At 41.1% G+C, this 23,210-nt stretch overlaps 1 protein-coding gene across 1 annotated transcript in view; it reads left to right on the top strand.

The window, feature by feature from the left end:
• LOC102930620 (sodium/hydrogen exchanger 2-like) overlaps window positions 1-22,320 on the top strand; it is a 64,375-nt gene extending 42,055 nt beyond the window's left edge. Inside the window, exons 8-13 of the mRNA XM_037908091.2 lie at window positions 1,014-1,178; window positions 2,340-2,451; window positions 3,766-3,900; window positions 8,639-8,705; window positions 18,123-18,255; window positions 19,126-22,320. Coding sequence (XP_037764019.2) covers window positions 1,014-1,178; window positions 2,340-2,451; window positions 3,766-3,900; window positions 8,639-8,705; window positions 18,123-18,255; window positions 19,126-19,150 — 637 coding nt within the window. The 3' untranslated portion in view covers window positions 19,151-22,320. The remainder of the gene's footprint in view (window positions 1-1,013; window positions 1,179-2,339; window positions 2,452-3,765; window positions 3,901-8,638; window positions 8,706-18,122; window positions 18,256-19,125) is intronic.
• Window positions 22,321-23,210: the final 890 nt, after the last annotated feature.

Genomic DNA, 23,210 nt, shown 5'->3' with positions numbered 1-23,210 from the left:
TAGATCAGTGAAGGGTTATGAATCTGAAAATGTAGCTTTTCCTTGTTTTTCTTGTAAATAACGTAAGATCAATGCTGGTTGGAACAGTGATTGAAGACTGTTGTGTTACTTTGAGGTATTGAAAAATCATGGACCATCCACTGAGATTTTCATAACAAAAATGCCAAATTTTCATTAAACATGAGGTAAATTGTATATACATGTGCATTTTGTTTTTGTAAAGAAAAAGACCTTTAAAGTGCACTGGTAATAATGTACCATGTTTTACTATTTGCTCTACAAACATGCACACCTAATTTCATGGTAAGGATTCTTGTATGTGTAATCTGACAGATCCTTCTTTTGTTAAGAATGACTGTTTTTGGAATGACCACTAGAGGGTGTTGAAAACGCTGTCTGCTAAGCAACTCAGGACTGGCTCTTTCTGAATGTACAGTAGTACCTAGGCTAAATTGCTGGCTAGAGAGAGACACATGATGCCAAACAATGGCTAAACTTGAGCATCTGTACAGGTATGTGAAGTGAACTAGGGCTCCTTCAAGTACTGAGCTGGGAGCTGCTTCGAGAGGGGATTCTGGAAGCTGCTGGATTGATCCCAGTCACTTCTGTTTGATCGAATGTAATAAGCAACGGTAATGGAGTTCACAATCATTTTGGCCCTTCGGAGGCATTTTATTGCATTACAAATTGCATTCTGAGAAGCTCTAACTTGCTTGATGTGCCACATTATAGAATTAATATAGAGCACAACCCTGTGCTCTTTGCACACCCACAAAGCAAGGTGGGCCGGACGGGGCTCTTGACCTACTAGTTGCTGGAAAGCAGATGTCTAAAGGAACAACAGCCAATCTGCCAGAACCAGTTCTGGGTCCTGGGGAGGAAAGAATGAGACAGTGCAATTTTGTTCAAACAAAGGTTCAGCACAGCAGTGTTTCATTTTTGTTTTCTTCAAGTCATGAGCATCATCACAGTATCAGTACAGCAGTGTTTGTTTGTTTTTTGTTCCTGAACAGACTGGAATATTTCAACAGCAAGTATCTTCAGAAGTTCTTACTCCGAGAGTATGACCAGCCAAAATCAAGTATTGTGCTGCTCTACGAAAAGCTAGAGAGGAAACATGCCATTGAGCTAGTAGAAGCAGGGCAGTTAATTCATGAGCCGTCCCATACATCTTTGCTGTAAGTGTTTTCCTAGCCTGGTGTAATGACACAAATAGTACTTCAGAAAGGCTGATGGGAGGTTGATTCCCTGCTTGGGAGTCCTGACTGCAGGTGGGCTGTGTCCCTGCTTGTAACACAGACATTAGCATGTTTGTGGCATTAGGTAAAATATAAATGACTAAATATTTTTTTAAATTGTAAAATTTGGTTGACATTTTCTTGTTTAACCATTTGAACCAGATTCAGTCAATCCATGTTTGATTTATCCATACTGTGAGATAGGGCCCTTGAAAGATTAAAGTGCTAGCCAATCCCCTGGCACGTAATGGTTGTACAATAACTTTAAATCAGAACCCTTTAAAATCCTAATGGAAATTGTGGTATGATTTGGAGTAGCTGGGTCACCAGATCTGATTAGTTGTCTGCTTGGGGTGTTAACGCAGATAATCTCGCTTGCAGGTGTGGAGGAGGCATAACCTGGAGGTAAGGAATGGGACATGGGCAAGGGACCCTCACACATATCAAATCTTAAAGCAGCATTTTCTGCAGCTCAACCTTTTGCAGAGTGACTAAGCAGCGCAGCTTGTGGGCAGATGATAAGGGGGCCAGGTTGACCATGTTTCCATGCAGATGCCTCTGCATCCATTGGACGAGGACTAACCTTCCCTTCCGAGTGGATACTCAGGATCTGTGGGATTGGGAGTCTGCACCCGCACATAGCCCACCCTGCCTGGAGGGAACAGTTACTTGGAAACCTGGCAGAGTTCCCTGCTCCCTTCGCCCCTCCTTGCTGGCTGTTCTGTGAGAAGAGATGGTGTAGCCCAGACAGATAAGCTCTCAGTCTCTACTCCTGGCAGGGGTATGTGTGTAACTCCCAGTGAGTTGTGCTGAGGTTGGACCTGAACAGTCAACACTTACACGCATTTGGTGGCAAACTTTAAAATCATTGAAAAATTATGGGCAATTATGTCAGAAATTAAAGTAACATGACTCTGATCCCATCTCCCCCTGACATTTCTGCTCTTTCATGGTTCTTGCTGTTCACCAATCCAATCTCCTTGTATTAGCCTATCTACTCAACAAACAAGCTGCTGATTGTAACTTCAGCTTCATTAAGTGCCTTTGCAATTTATCTCATGCACTACGCACTGATGAAGAACCCAGGTGTTTTCTTTGCAGTGACAGCCACAGGTCTGCCACAATGGTCAAAGAATCGGACTCTCTGAATCCAGATGTGCTGGAAAATATACAGAAAATATTGGCAAGGAACCTATACAAAATAAGGAGAACAGTAAGGTTTTTCCACTCAAGCTACAGTACAGTAGTTACATGAATTGTAAAATATTATTAGTATGATTCTCAGCAGCATGCACAGATATTGGGATTATTTAGATGTGGTACTAAAGGTCTACCTCTATGGAGAGCGAATAGTTGACTAAGCAAAATGAAGACTAACACCCAACTTGTTCCTCTGTTTGTCTGTCTGTAATGTGGTAACTTTAGCTCTGTCCATCCTCCCCATACAATTTAAAAATGTTGACACCCTGAAAGAGAGAGAGAGAGAATGGTGGGGGGAAGAGGGATTGCATGTGCATGCAGAGCCCCTGGCAGGGCGGGAGGATGGGGGACTATGGTTTGGGGGCAAGGGAGGTAAAGAGAGGAAAGGGGGAATGAGAGGGCACACAGAGCCCCCGGCATGGGGTAGGAGACTGTGGTATGGGGGAAGGAGGGCATGGGGGACACATAGCCCTTGGCATATGGCAAAGGGGCAATGGAGAGGCACACAGAGCTCCTGTCTTAGGGGGAGGGGAAAATAGGGGGCCATACAGAACCCCTGGTATGGGGAGGGGGCGATGGAGGGATAAGGTGTTGGGTTTCAGGGAGTCCCTGAAAGAGAAGGGGATGGGAGGGTGGTACACATGGTTGTTGGGGGAGAGGGAACTGGAGTGATGTAGGGAGCTCCTGGTGTGTGCAAAGAGTTCGGCCAATAGCAGCAACAGGTGTTTGACCCTATAGTAATAATTAAATGAAAAATGTTTTAAAGCTATTCAACAGTTTTGCCATGAAATGTTTACCCTTGGGTGCATAGGAAATCCTGCTGTTTGCAGAACAATTGCACTATGCTATACTATACTATAGTATACTATACTATCTAAGCACTGTTTATATGGTGGTATGTGGAGCTTTATCTCTTAAACTCAACTAAAGCCTTTGCTTTCTTGGCTTAGGCATGAAATGCCAAATCATTAGGAATGTGGCTAATATGGGTATCTTGGCACAGAGCTACCACTTTTTGTCTTGCTGCTGTGCTAAGAGATGCAACAAGATAAGGCTTTTGGGGAAACATTAAAAAGTGGGCGCAAAAGAATCCAGGTCTGGTTTTTGCTACCAGTCTGAAGCTGGAGTATGGCCATTGTAGCCAACAGAGATACTCCAGGTCTACACCAGGGGAAGTGAGAGCAGAATTTGGCTATAGAAGTTTACACCTGGGAAATTTATTTTTGTGATGTTACATATGGTGCTGACCCAAAGCCCATTAAATGGAAAAACTGCCATTGACTTCAGTGGGAGCTGGATCTATATGATTTATGATTTATGTGAGCAGGTGCCAGCATATAACAGGCATACGCTTCCTGGAGAAAGTGGGACAGCAGAGCAGGCAAAGGAGATCCTGATTCTCAGACACAGGAGCCTTCGAATCCATATGAACAGAAGTGACTCTGATCACTTTAGAAAGGAGGTATGGAGGGCTGGGAAATCTTTTAATTGTAAAGAGGCATGATGCATGATTCCTTTTCACTCTCTTGTATATTCAGTGGTGAGGAGTCTCATACTAACAGATATACATGTTATCACCAAACTCCAGAAAGTTATTATTTTAAAGAAAAGAGATTCTGGCACCTTTTAATAAAAGTGTCTATTAACCTTCATCTGAATATTAGCGAGTACAAAACTCTTGGGTTACCTGAAAAATTCAGATCCCTTGCAAATGAATGAGCAGTAGCACAATTCAGCTAATTGTTATCATATATTCTATCAGTGTTAGGACAGTTATTTACTTAGCAGTTTTAATGAATTGACACTTGGCTTTTCTGTTATAAGGGCCTGTTTTTCATGCGGGGAGGAGATCTGGTAAGATTTCATAACAAGCTGAAACTTGGGGGCACAAGTTATCATCAATCCAGATGTATTGTAAATATTTTTTTTTTTACAACTTTTTCAGAAAGACAGAGCCATTTTTGTAAGGCTTTTATATCACAACTTTGACGTTATTTTTTAAACTAGTTACAGTTTTGAGAAGCCTTCAAGAAATAAAAGCAAATCAAAGGAAATATAGTATACCTAATTCCTAAAAAGCCCACTTTAAGGCCAGATTTACCATTAACATATTCTGAATTAAAAAAGAAACTGACAAACTATTTCAGTTTAACTATTAGTTACTGTGCATGATTCAAACAACTGTGACTACTTGATGACATCCATTACTTACATTGACTTGAAGCAAGCGAGCAAGATCAGGACCAAAATATTTAGCTTCCAAAGCCCCAATTCAGCGGTTCATATATACTGAACAAAGCACTTTAGCATGTGCTCAGTGGGACTAAGCACATGCTTAAATGCATTGCAGAATTGCTGTCAAGTATCCAAGGGCAAACTATGGCTGTTAATGTGTATAAGAATAAAATTATATAACAGAGGAGAAAAGTATGGTAGTTAAATGATTAATGATTATTTAGCTAGTGATTTCCCGGACAGCATAGGAAGCTCTAAACCCCCATGAGCTTTATTCCCCTCAGATTTCTTTGTTCAAAAACCAGTCATTGAAGAGCCAATCAAGATATCAAGTAATGTACCAAATGCCTCTACTTCTAGTCCTTCATTCACAGAAAGGTGTTTCAGGTGTAGAAGCAAACAACCAAAAAGATTTAATTTGATCATTTACATGCTGATTGATACTTATAATTAAAAACAGATAGAAGACAACATGGCATTTTCTTGTAGAACATTTGGTATAATTAAATTGAAAAAGAGCTAAGTTAAACTAATGCTAATGTTGTGAGCAAGATTATATATTTTAAGTAAGGACATTCAGCGATTAACCCTTTCACACCATCATAGACTTCCTCTGTTGTGTCTGTTAGATATTGCAGTGCACATGATATTAAACTCAGGAAGATTCTTTCCCTAAATAATTCTATTGGGCTTTTAAGATGACAGAACTTTGTTATGCCCTTTAGTAAAGGGAGCAAAAGCCAGAACATTTATGTTGTATCTGGTGAGTAAACGATGGGTCGAGTCAGCAAAATGGCTTGTACTGTATTCATGCTCACTTTGCAAACTTGTGAAGGAAGTAGGTACCCCAAGATACAGTCCAGGCACTGATCCTGCAATAGGATTTATGCAGATAGAGTTCATTACTGGACAGGGGACTTAGTTAGCATACTTCAGGGTAGTATACAGCACTGCAACAAGTCTCTTTACATTATGTTAATTGTAATATGAAACTGTCTGAAAGTTAACACTGGTATTTAGAAAGTTAAAGTTAACAAAGTTGTGCTTAAAGTGACTGTCATGTCACCACATTTTGGTGCTAACTGCACCATTTTTGGACTCTGTAATTAGAACAAATATAAATACTGAGGCCCTGATCCTAGAAACACACATGGAGTAACTTTACACACGAGATAAATCCTTTACAGTCAATGGGACTACTCACCTATGTGTTTGCACAGTCAGGGCCTTTTCTTGGTAATTTTCTGATGTCATTTTTACAGCAAACAGAAATGAAAGAAATGTGATTAATGTCTGAAAATTCTAGGAAGATGTCTCATATGTGTTCTAAAAGAGTCTCAGTGTATTAACTTGGAAAGATATGGAGTGACAAATTATAGCATTTGATTGCACACAAATGATTTTTTTGCTGGATTAAATTAAAAATGCATTGATAAAAATAGATTTAAAAAGCCAAATATTTTCAGATTATGTCATTTAGGCTTAGAGTTTTATGTCAAGTTGATACACACAGTCCATATTCCTGCAGAAAGGATTCATTATTGAAAACCCTGTAGAACTCTAGCTAGGAACTTTTGAGCACTAAACTGTAATTAAGGGTCACATACTATGCTTTATGTGGATTCCAGGGAAGAATTTGACCCTCAGGATTTTATTTGAGACAGATATGGACCATTATACCAGAGAAAAGTATGTGTTCTTGTTCCATGCAGTATTCTATTCTGCATTTTACCACAAGGTGGAACTATTACAATTATACTCACTGACCAAATCTGAAATAAAACAAACCTGAAACAAACTTGTTTTGTATATACCCTCTGACTGATAGCAAGAATCAGAAGAATTAAGAGGGAAGTAGGAGCAAGGTACAAGGGATCATGCTAACGCATCCAGTGCTGGTGGAATTTGCATGTCGTCTTCCATTTACAGTCTAGTAGAAAAGTGCTGCCTGATGTAGCAGAGGAATCCAATAAGAGAAAATTAACCTTGAATCATATCTCAACTCTTTTAACAACTTAGGGGCCTGAGTCTTCAACCACTTGGCACCTTTTTTCAGGAAAAAATAAAAGGCAGATGCATTTAAAAGTTATTACTCATTAGAGCTAGATAAAAAACAGGTGAATGATTTAATGAAAATTTTCAAAGATGTGTCTATTTCACAGGGTTTGAAATTGATCCATTTTCTGGTTTTTTTCTGATTTTTTTGGTAATATTTTTATGACAACAGTATTTGAAATCATTTTCAAAAATTTTCATTGACCAAAAGCTCAGTTTTCAATAACAAAATGTGGATTTTCGTAAACAAAAATGTCTGTACAGATTTCATTAAAAATTTCTGGAAACATTTTGGTTAAAGTATCATGGAAATTTTCATGTAAAATGTCAGTAATGTCGACATGTTTTTTGTAAAGGCCATTTTCTCCCCTGCAAAACGCTTTTCATGCAAAAAGTTTCTACCAGCTCTGCTTTTTAATTCGAGTAGTTCTACAGTAACAATTAATGAGGCGGGCCCCATTGTGCTGGTCAGTCTTCTTATACATATACATAAGAGTCCCTGCCCTGGAGAGCTTACAGTCTAAACAGGCCAGTCAGATGAAGAAAGGAAATTTAATCACCCCATTTTCACAGGTGAGGAATGGAGGCACAGAGAGATTAATGGATTTATCCGAGATTACATAGGACATCTGTGGCAGAGCTAAAAATTTAACCCAGATTTCCTGAGGGCTAGTTCAGAGGCTTAATCCAAAGACCATCCTTCTTCTCAAAAAAGTTCAATTTCAGGTCTTAGTTTCACCCTCTCTCAGGGGAAAGAATCATTGAAGAGCGCTGACCATTCAGGGATAAGGTCTCCTATTACTGTTTGCTGTAGATATGTATAACAATGCACGCTCTATATTACTGTGCATGTTTTGGGTTTCTTTCTACTGCACATGTGGGATATGATCCAACCCAAAATCTCATAGGTGTTGCGGTTTCAGAGCCTTAGTACAATACCTAATTATTATTCAGCACCCAGAAAACACTTGCACCTGTAGCCCTTGAAATTTGTACTAGCTCTTCCCTCTGTTCTTTTGCCAACACACATATAGTCCCCTCTCCCCTTTAAATGGCTCATTTGGAGCTGCTTGTAAGGCATGGCCATAAATTACATATTGCCTTTAGTAATTGTGTCAGAGGGACTGAATGGAGCACGCTCTGAGAGTCCTTGGATATCCTTGGGGATGGCTTTCCAGGGAGCTAGGCCACTGCTGTTCAACCCTGGAAGCCATTGTTACTAAAATAGTCAACAAAACTGCAAACAATGGATTGAGGGCATCAGGTCCCTGGTTAAAGGGAAAAAAGAAAGAAAACAAAACTGAAAACTGGGCTGGGAGGTGGCCAGAAGTGATTTGGCAGCATGGGTTTCCGAACATACAAGCCAAATCATGGCTGCATAAAGGACTTATTTCCTGTTAAAACAATATCAAAGAATTCTAGCTGCATTGTGCTAATAGAAATTCCTGAGAAGTGCAGATTAGTGCTGAAGCAAAAGGAGAGAGCGCTCATTAGCATGAGCTCGCTACCTAGCAAGCTTTCCACTGGCTACTTGGCATAAAGCCAGGGAATAAATGTATGTGGCCTTGCCAAGTTTCTGCTCAGTCACTTGGCTGGGTCCTCATCGCTCCAGATCTGCTGCTTTCAGATCGTATCTGCTAAATTGCTCCCTGAGAGTTCAGACCTCTTTCATCAACATGAAACAAATAAGTGTCGGTAAACATTTCCTCCCAGAAATCTATGCTGGGTATTTAATCTATTTTTAGAAGCATTTCTTTTTGTTTTTCTTGTATTCTCTTGGCAAAATTAAAACAAATGGAAACAGAGTGCATGGGAATCGTGAATGGCTTGTGTCTGAAATATGAGTGTCATTTATAGACTTACAGGCTATCTCCATAAAAGTCCTAACCTACTTCCTTTCATAATCACAGAAGGATGACTCCTATTCTGCACATCATGGATCTGACACAAAGCCTAAACTGCGCCGTTCCTTAACTGGTAAGTGGGAAATCATATGAGTGACCATGCTGATGTTTTCCCCTATGGTATATTCAAGAAGAAGAAATAGTGTTACATCAGTGATTCATTAGTTGGGTTGTTGGGATTCACTGGAGCACGGGGGGCAAAATTTTCATTTTTGCACACTCTCTTTTCCCTGAGGAACTGATTGCACTTAGTAAAGTGGGTGGGCAGCTATTTTACACACACACAGTCAGTTATTAGTGCACACAGATGAGGCTGTCAGTCAATCACCTACCCAATTTGTATGTGCCAGTCTGGGTTTTTCACAGGTAAATTGGGAACATGGCCACTTTTTTGGTCACAGTCTGTAGCACGCACAAGCCGAAATGGGGGCTGTAAATATAGTAAAAATATATAGTAAATATGTAGAGTAAAATAGTCCTAGCATATAGAGAGTGGAAAATAAAATATGCAGCCTTAATGTGTGCACTATCAGCTAAAATACTCAGACACCAGATATCTAGCTTTCCACTCTCTCTGAGTTACAGGAGAGGGGTTGAGGATAGAGATGGGGCAACACTATTTCTGATGTCCACAGCTAGGGCAGATATAATAGGGTGGGACACACGTATTCACTCACAGCTAACTGTTCAGGTAGTTCCCACTACTCTTTGCGCTGTCCCCTCCATTGTGGGGCAAAAGTCTACAGGCGAGGAGTGAGAACGTGCCCTGCCCCGAGTGAAGAACTGTAGGTGAACAAAAGCCTGTTCTGCGAATCTGTAGGAGAATAACTTGAAGACTTGGATTTGGAAAGTTACTGGGAACCCAAGTTTCGAATGTGGGCACCAAAATGAGACGCCCAGTCCTTGTGCAGGGATTCTCAGATTAGTACCTAGGCACTTAAATGTCAATGAATGAACATGCTAAGCAAGACAGAAGATGTATCCTTTTGTGACATTTAACCAGTGATATGAGGGACGCTGAAGTCACCCATTATTATCATTTTATTCAATTTTCTTCCCTTTTTATCTTCCTCAGCATTGTACGCTCAATGTCCTTTTCATAACCAGAGGCTGGTAGGATATCACCTTGCTAGTATGTTTGTATTCTGTTGCACAGCTTTCCCCCTCATTCATTACTGATGGGTCAATACCCTCATCTATGGAAGTCGGAGACAGTCCAGGGCTATCGTTGTAGGCTCCAGGACTAAGCTCTGCCCTCAAGCCCAGGCCGCCAGGTTTTCTGCCTCTGGTGGCGAAACCAATTGCTGGTTCAGTTTCTCCCAACCATTTTGTTTTAAAACCTCTATTTGTAATTGTTTTTGTGCAGTTATGACTTCCTCCTCCTCCTCTTCCACCCCTCCCGGATCAGGTAAAGAGCAGCACAGTGGCTTCAGCCACCTGGATCTACTGATGCAGCAGCTCCCTGTCTGAGTTCTCAGCCCCAACTCAGGCATGGCAGAGTTGTCCTGCAAACAGCTGGCTTAAGTCTACATATATGGGCAACATATATGGGATCTTCAGAAGGTGAATTATTCCCTGCCAGTTCCCAGCCAGTTGACCCTCACACTGCCAGAGCATGGGGCTCAGAGGTAGACCAGCATGTCGGGTCCTTACCCTGCTCTGAGGAGCTCCCACTGCAACACTGAAAAGCCCAGTGAGGAGCTTCTGAGCTTTCAGGGGGAGTCTAAAGATGGGGAGGAAGCTATCCAGCCAGCGTAGGTGGTAAGTTCCGCAACAGACCTGGGCTGGAAAGGGGGGCAAATCCTGAAGGATCCAAAATCCTTCTCCTCCCCTCTCCCCAAAACTGAAGTTGGTCCTCAGCTCCCTGGGGAAAGGAGCAGCCCACTTTGCTCCCACTAGGAGTCAGGGGATTTTCATGATACTCAGGAGTAAGTCCCACAAACCCCAGAGACTCTGGGTCCCAAAACTGAAAACAAGCAAATGTGTCCTTTGCAAGGCAGCGATTATTGTTGTTATTGAACAAGAGGGGTGAAATCAGGGTGACACCCCTTCTCCTTTGCCTTCTCCAGCACAGAAGCTGGGTTTGCTGGGACTTTTCTCCAGTACAGAAGCTTTCCCGGGGCTCTGTGTCATGCTCACGGCCCCTCCCATATCTGACAAGCCTGTCCCTTCTGTGCAGTCCTGCCTCTGGCTGCAGCCTCATGCGAACTCTGCCTTCAGCCCAAGGACCTTCGCTTTGCCAAGGAAAGGGGATCAGACTCTGAATGGCGGGAAAGGGTCTCTCCCCACCTCCCCCACACTCCATAGGCTGGATCCACATTAAAGCCTTAGGAGCCCTTCAGGCAGTATGTGACCAAAACTGAGGCACATGAGGATTCCACTCCCCGTGGAGCGGCACCATCATGGCATGACAGAGGGGTAAGTGACAAATTCCTTCCCACATTCTAAATGATCCTGACTGTCTGAGTAAAGCCCCAGGGTGATGTCAGCTTGCCCCTACTACACTACTCGTGTGCTAGCCAGCTTGAGGGAACAAGCGAGCAGCCTTTCGGGCTCATGGGGACACCTAACAAGGTACTTCCACAATCAAGGTATGGGCACCAATTCTCCTCAGTAGTGTGGACCTGGGGCCCAGATGAATAATGTGTTATCTCCACCTACAGACAGCCAAGGGAAGAAGTACAGTAACTCCTCACTTAAAGTCGTCCCCGTTAACGTTGTTTCGTTGTTACATTGCTGATCAATTAGGGAACATGCTCGTTTAAAGTTGTGTGATGCTCCCTTATAATGTTGTTTGGCAGCCGCCTGATTTGTCCACTGCTTGCAGAAAGAGCAGCCCGTTGCAGCTAGCTGGTGGGGGCTTGGAACCAGCATGAACCAGCAGCCACCCTAGTAGCTCCCCACTCCCCTAAGTTCCCTGTGCAGCAGCCATCCAAGCAGGCTTTCAATTGCCCGCAGTTCAGCTGTCCCTCCCCCACTGCCATGTTCTGCTCCTGCCCTCTGCCTTGGAGCTTCTCCCCGAGCCTCCTGCTTGCTGGGGGGTGGGAGAAGAGGGGGGCTAATGTCAGGGTGTCCCCCTCCCTCTTGCTCCTGCACCCCGCTTACCCCATCTCCATAGAGCAGGGGGACACACGACAGGGCTCAGGATGGAGGGAGCTTCCTGGCAGCAGCTGTGGTCTCAGCTTGCTGATTAACTTAACAAGGTAGTGTACTTAAGAGTGGGTCCTTAAAGGGGAAATGCGCATCTCTCTCTCTCTCACACACAGGGTGTGTGTTTCTGTCTCTGTCTGCCATGCTGTCTCCCCTCCCTCCATTCCTGCTGCCTTGTAGAGTGTGAGGCTACATTAACAACGAGTTAACCCCTTGAGGGCTCAGCCAATTGCTAGTTCATAATTTAGCAGTAAGACATTCCCTGGGAAATATCCCACCGTCTGACTTCACCACCTCAACCAAGCTTCACAGTCATCATTGCTGTGTGCAGTATTAAATTGTTTGTTTAAAACTTATACTCTGTGTGTGTGTGTGATATAGTCTTTTGTCTGGCAAAAAAAAACTTTTCCTGGAACCTAACCCCCCCTATTTATATTAATTCTTATGGGGAAATTGGATTCGCTTAACATCTTCTCGCTTAAAGTCACATTTTTCAGGAACATAACTACAACGTTAAGTGAGGAGATATTGTAGTAAGGAAAGCCTGCTTCATGGTAAACAAAATACTCCTCATCTAGGGGTCTGATCCTTGCTTGGAGTGAGATGTCTCAGGTACTGCCTTGGACAAACCCCTGACGTGATTTATGATGAGCAATGGATTCTAAGCTGGTGGCTACAAGGAAGCCATGTTACACGCATGAATAGTCATTGATCATTCTAAACAGGTATCTTGTGCCTCCAAACTTACAGGTGAGGAGCTATAGGAGGAAACATTAGAGAGTTTAGTAACTGAGATTGCAGAGAAGCCTCAGCCCTCATTATCAAAGCTAGCATAGCAATCCATTGGTAGCTGCCAACACCCTGAGTATTCAAGAAGGTACTATCACCTGGTAGAGAGGAAAAATCTGGAGCAGAATCTTCCAAGGAAACCTAGATAAAATTTCCTCCAAACCAACAATCCTCAGCATTTCAAAAACAAATGGAGTATTTGTGTAAGAGAGCTCACAATTCCTGTACAAGACTCTTCCTTCTGATCCGACCTCTGCACTACCAGTACCTGGTAGCTCTCACAGTAAGGCACAGGTCACACGCTACACACGGATAAGTACCCTGCCCAGAGATACAGACCTATTCATAACTGGACAGTTGCTGGAAAGGATTTATAGCCACCAGTTCGTCAAAATCAAGAAAAGCTTTTGATATCAATGCAGAGAATTGCTCACCCAGTGATCAAAACAGACATAGTTCTGACCATTATTTGACCATAATGGTAAAGATTTGCAGAGATCCATCATTGCATAAGTAATTTCCTCAGGGGTCATCAGTATCCAGTTATCACCAATGGCTAGGATTACTGGTGCATCTCAAGGAGGTTTCTCAAAATGCACCTGCAGAAATTCCTTCTGAGGACACAGAAGTATATACTTGATACAGTCCAAATTTAGGTGCCATTCTCAGGTTACCTCTGAATTCCACTTTATGGGCAGGTAAGTACAAACAACATGCTGAAAGTGAGCTCAATGTCCACTCTAGATCTTTGTGTATTCACTATGAAAACAAGTATACTTGGAAGACAAATGTTCAAATCTCATGGTACGCATCCTTTTAATTGATTTTGAAACCTCTACCAGGGTATGTCTTAAAGGAAATAAAAGGAAACCCCACAAACATGGCCATATGGGATTGGAGCAGTGGTCCTTCAAGTTCAATATCTTTTTGATGACAGTAACCAGTACCAGCTGCATCAGTAGAATTTGCAAGAACTATGAAGTAGGCAATTAAGGTACTTGCAGAGGAAGTCTCCTCCTACCTCCCAGTAGAGGTTGTCTTATAATTCAGGCATGAATGTTTATATCCCTTCTGAAACCAGGAAGTAACCAGAGGTCAAAGCTTCTCCATGGCAATAGAAATAATGTCCTGGGTAGAGAAGAATCTCCTACCTTTCAGGACAGTTCTCATAAAGGATGCAGAAAAGTGGAAAGTGGAGAGTTTAAGTCCTCCTTCTTGTCCTCCACTGGCCTAGAAGGCATTTTGGACAGCCACGGTCCTCACATTGTACCTGCAGAAAACACCAGACTTCCTGAAGCAGGGACTCCTTCACTCAGACTGTGAACACCTGCAGTTAACAACCTGGACATCGGAAGAGAAGTGTAGTTCAGCATGGATTCTCCATTAACCTCTGATATAGTTTGGTACCCAAACAAAACTAAATCAGGATATTTCATTTGTTGATCTGGTCAAATTTACATTTCTGGTATGAGGGGAAACAGAAAACTCTTTGGGGCACGGATTGCATTTTGTTTATGCAGTACCCAGCCCAATGGGGCCCTGACCTCTACATGCTATTGTAATACAAATATAATAATAATCCCAAAGTTCTGGTGATCTCATTCACATTAAAGTTTCTCCAGGAGGCTTGGCTGGAGTCCTACATCCATTCACCTTAGAAATGTGAGTACTAGCCCGAGTGACATTTTGTAGACAGAAACATTGGATTCTCTATATGAGTATCAGGTGCCAGGTTTAATCAGAGTGACAGATTAGACAAGCCTGTGGCTGGCCTTTCTCATCACCATTACCTCCAAAAGGCAAGTTTTGGAATTAGTTCCCATGTCATTACAAGAAGCACTCTGTCTTCGTCATGAGGAAAAAATTATTCTTATAGCTTCAGAAACCTTTCTGTTCAAGGTAAGTTCCTCTTTCCACAATTCCTGAGAAATAGTTCTCCCATAATACGGTTCTAACCCTTGGAAGGTTGTGCCATAAGTGGGACTTTCTAAAGCTCTGAAGATATATCTCAAGTCTATGGAGTACATATGCCAATTATACTCTGTTCATTTCATTTAATCCAAAATGCCAGAGTCTTACAGCCTCAAAGTTGCTGCAGGCACAATGTAAAAATCCTACACCAGTTGGCATGTTAGGCACCTGGGAAATTATTCACAGAAGTCCGTAGAGTCACTGTGGGGAAAATGTATGAGCCTCATCTAAGGAAGATTTGCAAAGTAAGTTTTTGTTCCTCTGTAGGGGCATCCTTTGGTAAGAAGGTGCTACTGGATTGGTTCCCACATAATTCCTTAGTTTATAAAAAAACTCATGTTTTATATGGTGGAAAACTTCTATTCCTGCCTATTATTTTGCTATAATAATTTATCTCTGCTTATCCTTCCCTTCCCGCCCCGTCTTCCCCGCAACCCCATGTGACTCAGTGCTCTCTACTTCCCATTAGTGATGAATGAGGTGAGAAGCTGTGCAACAGAATGAGAAATTTCTTATCTGATAATTTTTTTTGTTAGCAGCTTCTCTCCAAATTCAACCCACCCTGGTAGCCTATAAAGACCAGTACAGACACTGACATTTTTCTCTAAAGGGAGACTTATATTGTCTTAAGGTTAGTTTCATACCTTATATTGATTTGTCTTAGTGCTAATAATTGGTTGCTGCAGTGTTCCTACAGCCGTGGAAAAAGTCTTCTCGTGGCCAGAGCTTAGTTCTGGACCCTCCAGCAACATTAGATCACCTCCAGATTCCATAGGTGGGGGCATTAATCCATTAGTAATGAACTCAGAGAGACGCTGCTAACAGAAAGAAAGAAAATATTCAGGTAAGAAACTTGTCATTCTTATGAACTTGGACTTGTCTGCATGTAGATTCTTCTGTGTGGTCCTCTCCACCAGGAATGCTATGAAATTGGGTTCTATGGAATATTTTAAAAACAGTCCTGTGACTTACTGTGTCACCTCTATGACCTAATCTGCCACCTGTACAATGTTAATAATGCATTTATAATGAATACAGGAAATGGCCAGTCTCAAAGGTAGCCTTATCAGTGTCACCCACGTTAATCGATCCGTTACCCTGAAAAAACCCCCAATATGGTAACTAAATTACAGCTCCATTGGGAACACTTTTAGTAACACAAAAACTCGAGGTAAGATTTCCTGGCGATGGCACAGCTAACTGTGACATTACTGCAGCTTTCTCCCTTCACAAGAATTAAAAAAAAAAATCCTTATTAGTTATGGTCTTGAATCAGGAAACCATCACTATTCAGCAAAGCACTTATGCTTGTGTTTGATTTTAAGCACATGCTTAAGTTCTATTGAAATCAACAGGACTTAAATATATGCTTAAAGTTAAGCGGCTACTTCAGTGCTTTCCTGTATTGTTGTTTATTTTTGCAAAGTGCCAACGTGTTCTTTACCAGTTACCAATACCAAGACAGTCCGTGTCTTGATGGGCTTGCAGTTTAGAATGCAAGCATAGAAAGACCAGAGGCAGCTGGCTTTGTGCGTTTTCACAATCACACCTGTCGCCCTCAGGGAGCTGAAACCTTCTTTTTCTCACTTTTAAAATGTTTTAATGTTAATGAAGAATCAAAGAAAGCTACATTGCTACATAAAGAAGCTCAGGTTTATTGTATCTGGAGGAAGTATAAAAGAAATCCTTAAGGATACAGAGAAGCAGTATCCTTTCATGCTTTGAACCACAATGTAATGTTCAGTTCCTAGGCTTACTACAGATATTGTGTGTGAGATATTGAACACTGTGAGTTTTCACAGTGCTTGGTACACAAGTATTTAGCACAAATGTTTCTGTATAATTCTATGGAAAATTCTGTGTTTATTGGCCGCTTCTTCCAGAGCAATGAGTGTGTGCTGTGGGGAGGGGATGGATCTAGTTTTAGTATACAGAGTATTTCTTGTACAAAATATCTACTGTAAAAATATAAGCAAAATAAGGATATTTCCTTATACCCTTTGCTTCTTTCCTTATCCTACTATTTCCCTCTCCCATTTCATTTAAAATTTTGAAGCAACTTAGTTTACTAAAACAAGCTGATGATATGGTAGTCATCCACGTCATAACCAGACCTACTAGCACTGTGTTCTGGGATGTTGCAAGAAGGGCTGAAAGGAATGCAGTCAGTTGTGTGACATTTGTGAGTCCATAATGTTGTCATCAAAATGTGCACACATTATATCCTGTAGGCATTTTAACTTGTAGTTTATTTTAGTTATTCAAGCAGCATTGTTGTTCCCCAGAAAAAATGTGGATGTGGCCTAATGATCAGAGCAGAGAGGTAGGAGCTAGAATTCCTAGGTTCTGTTCCCATCTCTGTCATTGAGTCAAGTATATGCACAATAGATCTAGGTCAGGTTCTCAGGACAAATTTTTTGGTGGCCTCAGAGTGCAGCCACCGACTCTTGCTGGTGGCCACTTTCACACTTTTTCCTAAAATACTTAATTAGCTTTGGGAAAAAAGAAATACACATGCACGTTCAAATCATTGTAATTTATTTATTGCTAGCTAGTAAGTCTGCTATGAAAAGTGATATTAACAAACATATAAGTATCACTTTTTGCAGCAGACTTACTCAGCCCTGGCAAGCCTAGGGACAAATTAAGCCCTGGATGGGGATTAAGGGGAGGCAGTGGGGAACTAAAGCCTGAAGCCTCGCAGCCAGAGCCCGAAGCCGCGCAGTCAGGAGATGGGGCCCGGGGACAGAGCCTGAAGTCGTGCGGCTGGAGCCTGCCAACCCATCACCTCAGGGCTGAAGCCCAAAGCCTGAGCCCCACCACCCCTGGGATGTTGTGGAACTCACTGGCTGCCTGCTTCTCCGGTGCTGTGCCCCCAATGTCTCCAGAAGAGGGCAGGGCCCAACCCCGGCTGGTGGCCCAGCAACCAATACCAAGGTGGTGCATCCAGGAGCATCAGGGAGGGGGAGGGGCCAATACTTTGACCCCTCTCCCCCATCACAGTCCAGGAGACTGTGGACGCAAGAAAAGCACTTGGTGGCCGCATGCAGCCACGGTGGTTATATTTGAGAAATGATGTCATGCAATTGCTGACAGAACTGGAAGAGAATGTAATCCATCCAGTCCATTAGTTGTACATCTCAATGCCCACATTAACATGGTTTGTTTTGGAGGTACCGAAAATAAAGTGTTCTTCTGCCATAAGATTTGTACAGAACATCCGTTTCTTTAAAATGTTATTAAAAATTGCTCATTGTCATGAATGACGGGTCTTACAACATTCTGACTAAGTATTCAGTGGTTACCAGTGGGGACTGACAAAAGAATTACAGTATTTGATTCCTGGTTAAATAACATATTTCAAAATTCAAAGCAGCTTTAAGGTTGTATTTTTCCTTCTATCAAAACAGTGCTGCTTGCCTGCTAATTGTTTTTGTAACTAAAAGATAATCATTGTAACTGGATAGTTCAGCCCAGCGTACAGGTAATAATTTAAACTAGCTTTAAATATTTCTTCATTACCATTGACTGACAAATGGAAAAAATTCTCAGCAGAGTCTGTTTTTTCCTCCTCTCACAGTAGGGGATCCAGAAAGAGTACCAGGTATGAAATGCAACCGATCAAAGTCTATGACCTTCAGCTCACCTCCACAGCCTGGCAGCACTGAATTGGTTAATGAAGAAGAAGCAGGAAAAGGGTCACATGCAGAAATGTAAGAGTACATGTTTCTGGCCGCCTACCTATGGGTCTGACTCTGTTCCCTGGCTGTGTAGAAGAAAATCTGTTCACCTTAGTTTAGAAAGGAGTCAGCAATGTGATGCTGTTGTAAATAAGACTATATGTATAGTGGGCTGTAATAATAGGTATATTACATATAGAGGAAGCAACTGATCTGTGTCAGCTGGATCTCTGTTAGAACATTGATTTCATTGCTGGATGTCACATTTTTTAAGGGACATTAAGAAACTGCAGAGAATTCAGAGGAGAGCAGCAGCAATGAAAGATAAAAGTCAGAGGGAAGCTTAAGAGAAATTAGCATGTTTAGTCTGAAAAAGGCAGAGGAAAAATGCTGTAACCGCAAGTACAAAAACGGATATTTAAAAAAAGAAGAGGGATCAATTATTCTCTGGAGTCCATGGGGACAGAATGAGCAGCAGGGAAGATTTAGATTAAATGTTAAGAAAAACTTTATAACTACAGGGAGAGTTTCATTAGGCAGTTGAGCAAGTCGGCAAGGGAGGCAGTGCAATCACTATTAGTGATGAGATGTGGGATTGCACTTCCCACTCATCGGTACTTAATGTTTCAGGAATAAGGAAATCAGTCCTGGAACATTTGAAAACTAGCTGTGTCCTGAAGGTCAGGTGCCGTGCCTTACTGGACTAGCAAGTCTCACAAACACCAAACTATTAAGGGGAATCTAACACAACAGGGTTGAAATTGAACAAAGTTATTCTTATTGTTTTTCTAATGTATTTGGGGCAGGGAGGGAGGGGACTTTACGGCATCAAATGTAATATTTCCTGCAGAAAAATGTGGTTATATTTACTTCTGATTTTTTTTAATATAAAATTTGTTGCAGAGAAATATATACAAAGGAGAGATAGAGAAAGAAGTTTGCTGGACTGAGGTTCTCTTGCCCACATAGCCACTGCACGTCTGCTGAGAACAGGCCCAAAAACCTGCTCCAGGTGAAATAAGAACTAATCTGAGTGTTTGTCCATGCCATGAAGAAAACCTGGACTATTCCCCTGAGAAAAGTCTCCCTCCTCTTCCTTTTTGGTCATGGTAACTGCATGGTAACAGTCTGGGGGTTCCCAGCAATGATTCATAGCACCTGGGAAGCTCCAAATCCTGCATCAGTAACAGGAGAATACCAGAGCACAATCACTTACATAGACAGGTCTAGGCTAGCACTGTTTCTGCTGGAGGAAAGGCGGCAAAGCCTCCCTCAGAAGATTTCCGCTCCTGCTGCTGCTACTCGGGCCTAGGGACAAAGAAAGCCTGAGTGAGGAGGCTCTTCCCAAAAGATTTTTGGAAGAGAGTAGTCCTCAGAGGTTCTGCTAAAAAGTGCTGCTGTCAGGGAAGGAAGGGGGATATCCTTATAGCACAGGCAGAGGTTAAGGGGAGAACTGAAGGGGCAGAGTGTGAAGATAGAGGAAGTGGGAAACCTCGATATTTTGGACAATTCTTAGAAACTCCAGATATGCATCCAAACCTTGGAGTTTTGCTTTACCAAATCAAACCAGATCTCCAAATATGTTAGGTTCGCCCATCACTAACATCAGTCCTTTTCCTTCTCTGCCTATTAATTTGCACAATAGAAGGTATGGGGAGTTTAACAAAACACAAGTAAATAAATAGATCCTTTATGAAAAAAAATTATAAAGAATGTACCAAAGACCTCAGTCCTCTTCTACATGGCACAATTGGACTTTCACAGTCTTTATCCTCCACGTACAGTATTATTCCACTGGGAAACACTGTACCACTAAACCAGATGCATAATTCATTTTTTAGTTAATCACACCTTACTGATTATAATTATTTTTCAAAGATTTGGGGCCTGTTTCTCATTACACTAAGGCCCTTTCACAGTGATCTGGCAGTGAAAAAGGCTTGAAAGCAGACTAAATAAACTTAATTTACTTCCTTTTTAAGGCTCTTTTTTTACACTGACCAATCCATATAAAATGGCTTTAATGCAAATGAGAAGCTGACACTTTAGCTTTAATTTAATCTGGATCTGCTTTATATTTTATTTTATATATATGTTGTGTGTATATATAGCTAGAATATGCAGTCATAGGAGAAAAAGAGTGGGTTAGTGGATTACAGATTGTTGTATGCAGTATTAATGGGCCACTCTACCTTGAATAGTCCCTTATAATATGTGCTCACTACTTATAATATGTGCTAAACAAACTGTTCCACCTTGCATTCTGCTGTCATACCTGAAGAAGATCTCTCTGTGGCTTGAAAGCTTGTCTCTCTCACCAACAGAAGTTGGTCCAATAAAGATATGACCTCACCCACCTTGTCTCTCTAATATCCTGGGACTGACATGGCTACAACTACACTGCTTTGTTTATTGACACTAGTAATCATGTACATGTGCATGTGAGATGAGAAAAATCAGAAAGCTAACATTTTGAAGGAGGCATGTTCATTTACAACTGATATCTCTGTTTTGATTAATTAGTGAATGAATTTTAATAAATGGTGAGTTCTGCCTTTTTTTTACCTATAGTTTAATTTTTACATTGTTTAAATTACTGTTTACATTTTACATGGTATGTATAATTATATAAAGGTTTACCAAGGTGGACATTTTCAGGTTTTTTATCTGGAGAGCAGAAATGCAGAGAATTTGGTATTTGAGCTAAAAAATGTTGGAACCGAAGAATGGAAACTTTTGAAACCTTTTGGCTGATTTATTGGTATCTGTAGTGATGACCGTATCATCTTTATGTCTTGTGAGGTACCTAGCACATTTTTGGGTACTGGATAAAAAAATAAAGAATGATTTTTTTCTTTTAAATTATGATTTCCATGTCTTGTCAAATAACTTATCTGTGGTAGTATTGGGCAAGAAGCCTATCAAATGGGCGATTTTTCACCAGTTTTGAATTTCTTTCCAAAGCTGCAATATATGGTTAATAGAACTAGTCAGGAATTTTCTGTGGGAATGATTTTCTGACAGAAAATTAAATTTTTGCAAAATTGAAATTTTCCATGGAGGACAATCAATTTTGCTCCCAAATTTTCATTTGTCATCAGGAATATCTAAATAAAATATTTGTTTTGGGTTGGTGAAGAACATCAGAATGGCCATACTGATTCAGACCAATGGTCTGTCTAGCCCAATAGCTTGTCTTCCAACAGTAGCCCTTGCCAGATGTTTCAGAAAGTGTCAATCTAAGCGCTCCTGTATTCACACCTACACACTACTGTAATGATGTCTGTAGAAAATATGCGTTGTAAGGTATCATTTGAAAACTAACAGCACGCTGGTCATTAATATAAATGCATGTGTTAACCTTATATGAGAAGTAATGAATTATCTCTGTATAATGTTACTAGAACCTATTTAAGAAGACAGCCTATCCTAGGTAAAGGTGATAGACAGAGGGATGTGGATTAACCCTAATTTACATATTAGCTTTAAACAAAGCTATCGAAAAACCAGTGGGGCTGTCTTGTGCCTGAACTCGAGAGACAGAGAATTAATATGGCTTCTGCACCCCAGAGAGACACAGACGATGGAATCCCCCAGGAGCCTTCCTAACTTTGAGAACAAAGACAATTCTTTGGGAATAAAAGGTCCAGAGAGAGACTCCATATTTATCTTTCACCTAAAAAGACAAGGGAAACCAGTACCTTGTAGTTCTGTGGAAGGTACTGACTGAGAGACAGTCAGCCATGCTGGACAAAGAATAATTGGTGAGAAAAACCATCTTAAACTAAGACTGAACCTTGCAAGATTAAGTTTTAGAATTTTAGATGTGTGTTTTCAATTTTATTTGCTTTTGATGATCTCTGCCTTTATTTCCTTTACTTGGCATCACTTATCCTATGTCCTTCTGTTAATAAACTTGTTTTATTTTAATCTAAACCAACCCAATGCTGTGTTTTGAATTGAAGTAATTGTTAACTCCAGTTAATGTGGCCAGCTGCTGGTATTGTCTCTTTAAAGGAGCAAACAAACAGTATTATTTCTCCAGTATTTGCCAACCCCAAGTGTTGAAAAATTATGAGTCAAGTGCACCAAAAATCATGAGAGTGGCTTTAAATCATTAGATTATGTAAAAATAATAGATTTGATGTTCTTTTTATTTGCCTTCTACTTTTGAGCCTTTAGAGTGCACTGGGGTCACATTTTGAAGCTTTCTCCATTGCCACGAGGGCTAGAAACTTTTGCAGGACTGGGGTTGTAAAATAGATCTCTGTTGTGTTAACGTTTTGCGTGATCTGCAGAAAAGACAGTATTTTATACAGTGCATATTTTCCCAGTGATTCACTCTGCCCCAAATTTAACCTTCCAGAAAGTATGGAATATTTTTTAAGCTTCTTTAAGCAAAGTATAATAGCTCAGCCAAAGCTTTCATGAAGTATTTTCCAGTTGCTCAGTGGCCCTAGCCTTATGACCAATATAAATCCCAGCCTAGAATACACTTGCTAATCTTTGCCCGTATCCAGTGTTGGTGGTCTTGAAATCCTACAATTGAGTGGAAAACTGTTAAATGCTTGGGCTTCAGTGCATGGCTAATTAATTCTTTGCAGAGTTTTAGTCCTTTAAAAAGTGTTTAAAACATTGATTCACTGTATCATTTAATATTGCATGGTTTTGTGGAAATAAATTTTAACAGTTTGATTCCCTAAGCAGTTCATAGAGTTATTTCTCTTTGGCTTACACAGAAAGTGTAGAGCAGTCTTCTAAACTTTAAGGTCAAAATATTCATACTGATATTGGGTGCCTCCCTTCTTGGGTGCACAAGACACCTTATGTGACACCCAAAACACTGAGGCACACAATGGCAAGTGGTCGCTTTTAAAAGTATGGCTATACATCTTTTTCACACTAATTCCTCTAGGAATTGGGCACAAATTTCATAATTCATAAAGATGTCTCTGAAAGGTGGCTTCTTTTTTTTATTGACCTCTTGT

This window comes from Chelonia mydas, chromosome 9 (genome assembly GCF_015237465.2).
Source record: "Chelonia mydas isolate rCheMyd1 chromosome 9, rCheMyd1.pri.v2, whole genome shotgun sequence".
NCBI lineage: Eukaryota > Metazoa > Chordata > Testudines > Cheloniidae > Chelonia > Chelonia mydas.
The sequence above is the reverse complement of the archived record's forward strand: the minus strand, read 5'-3'. Positions and strand labels throughout refer to the sequence as shown.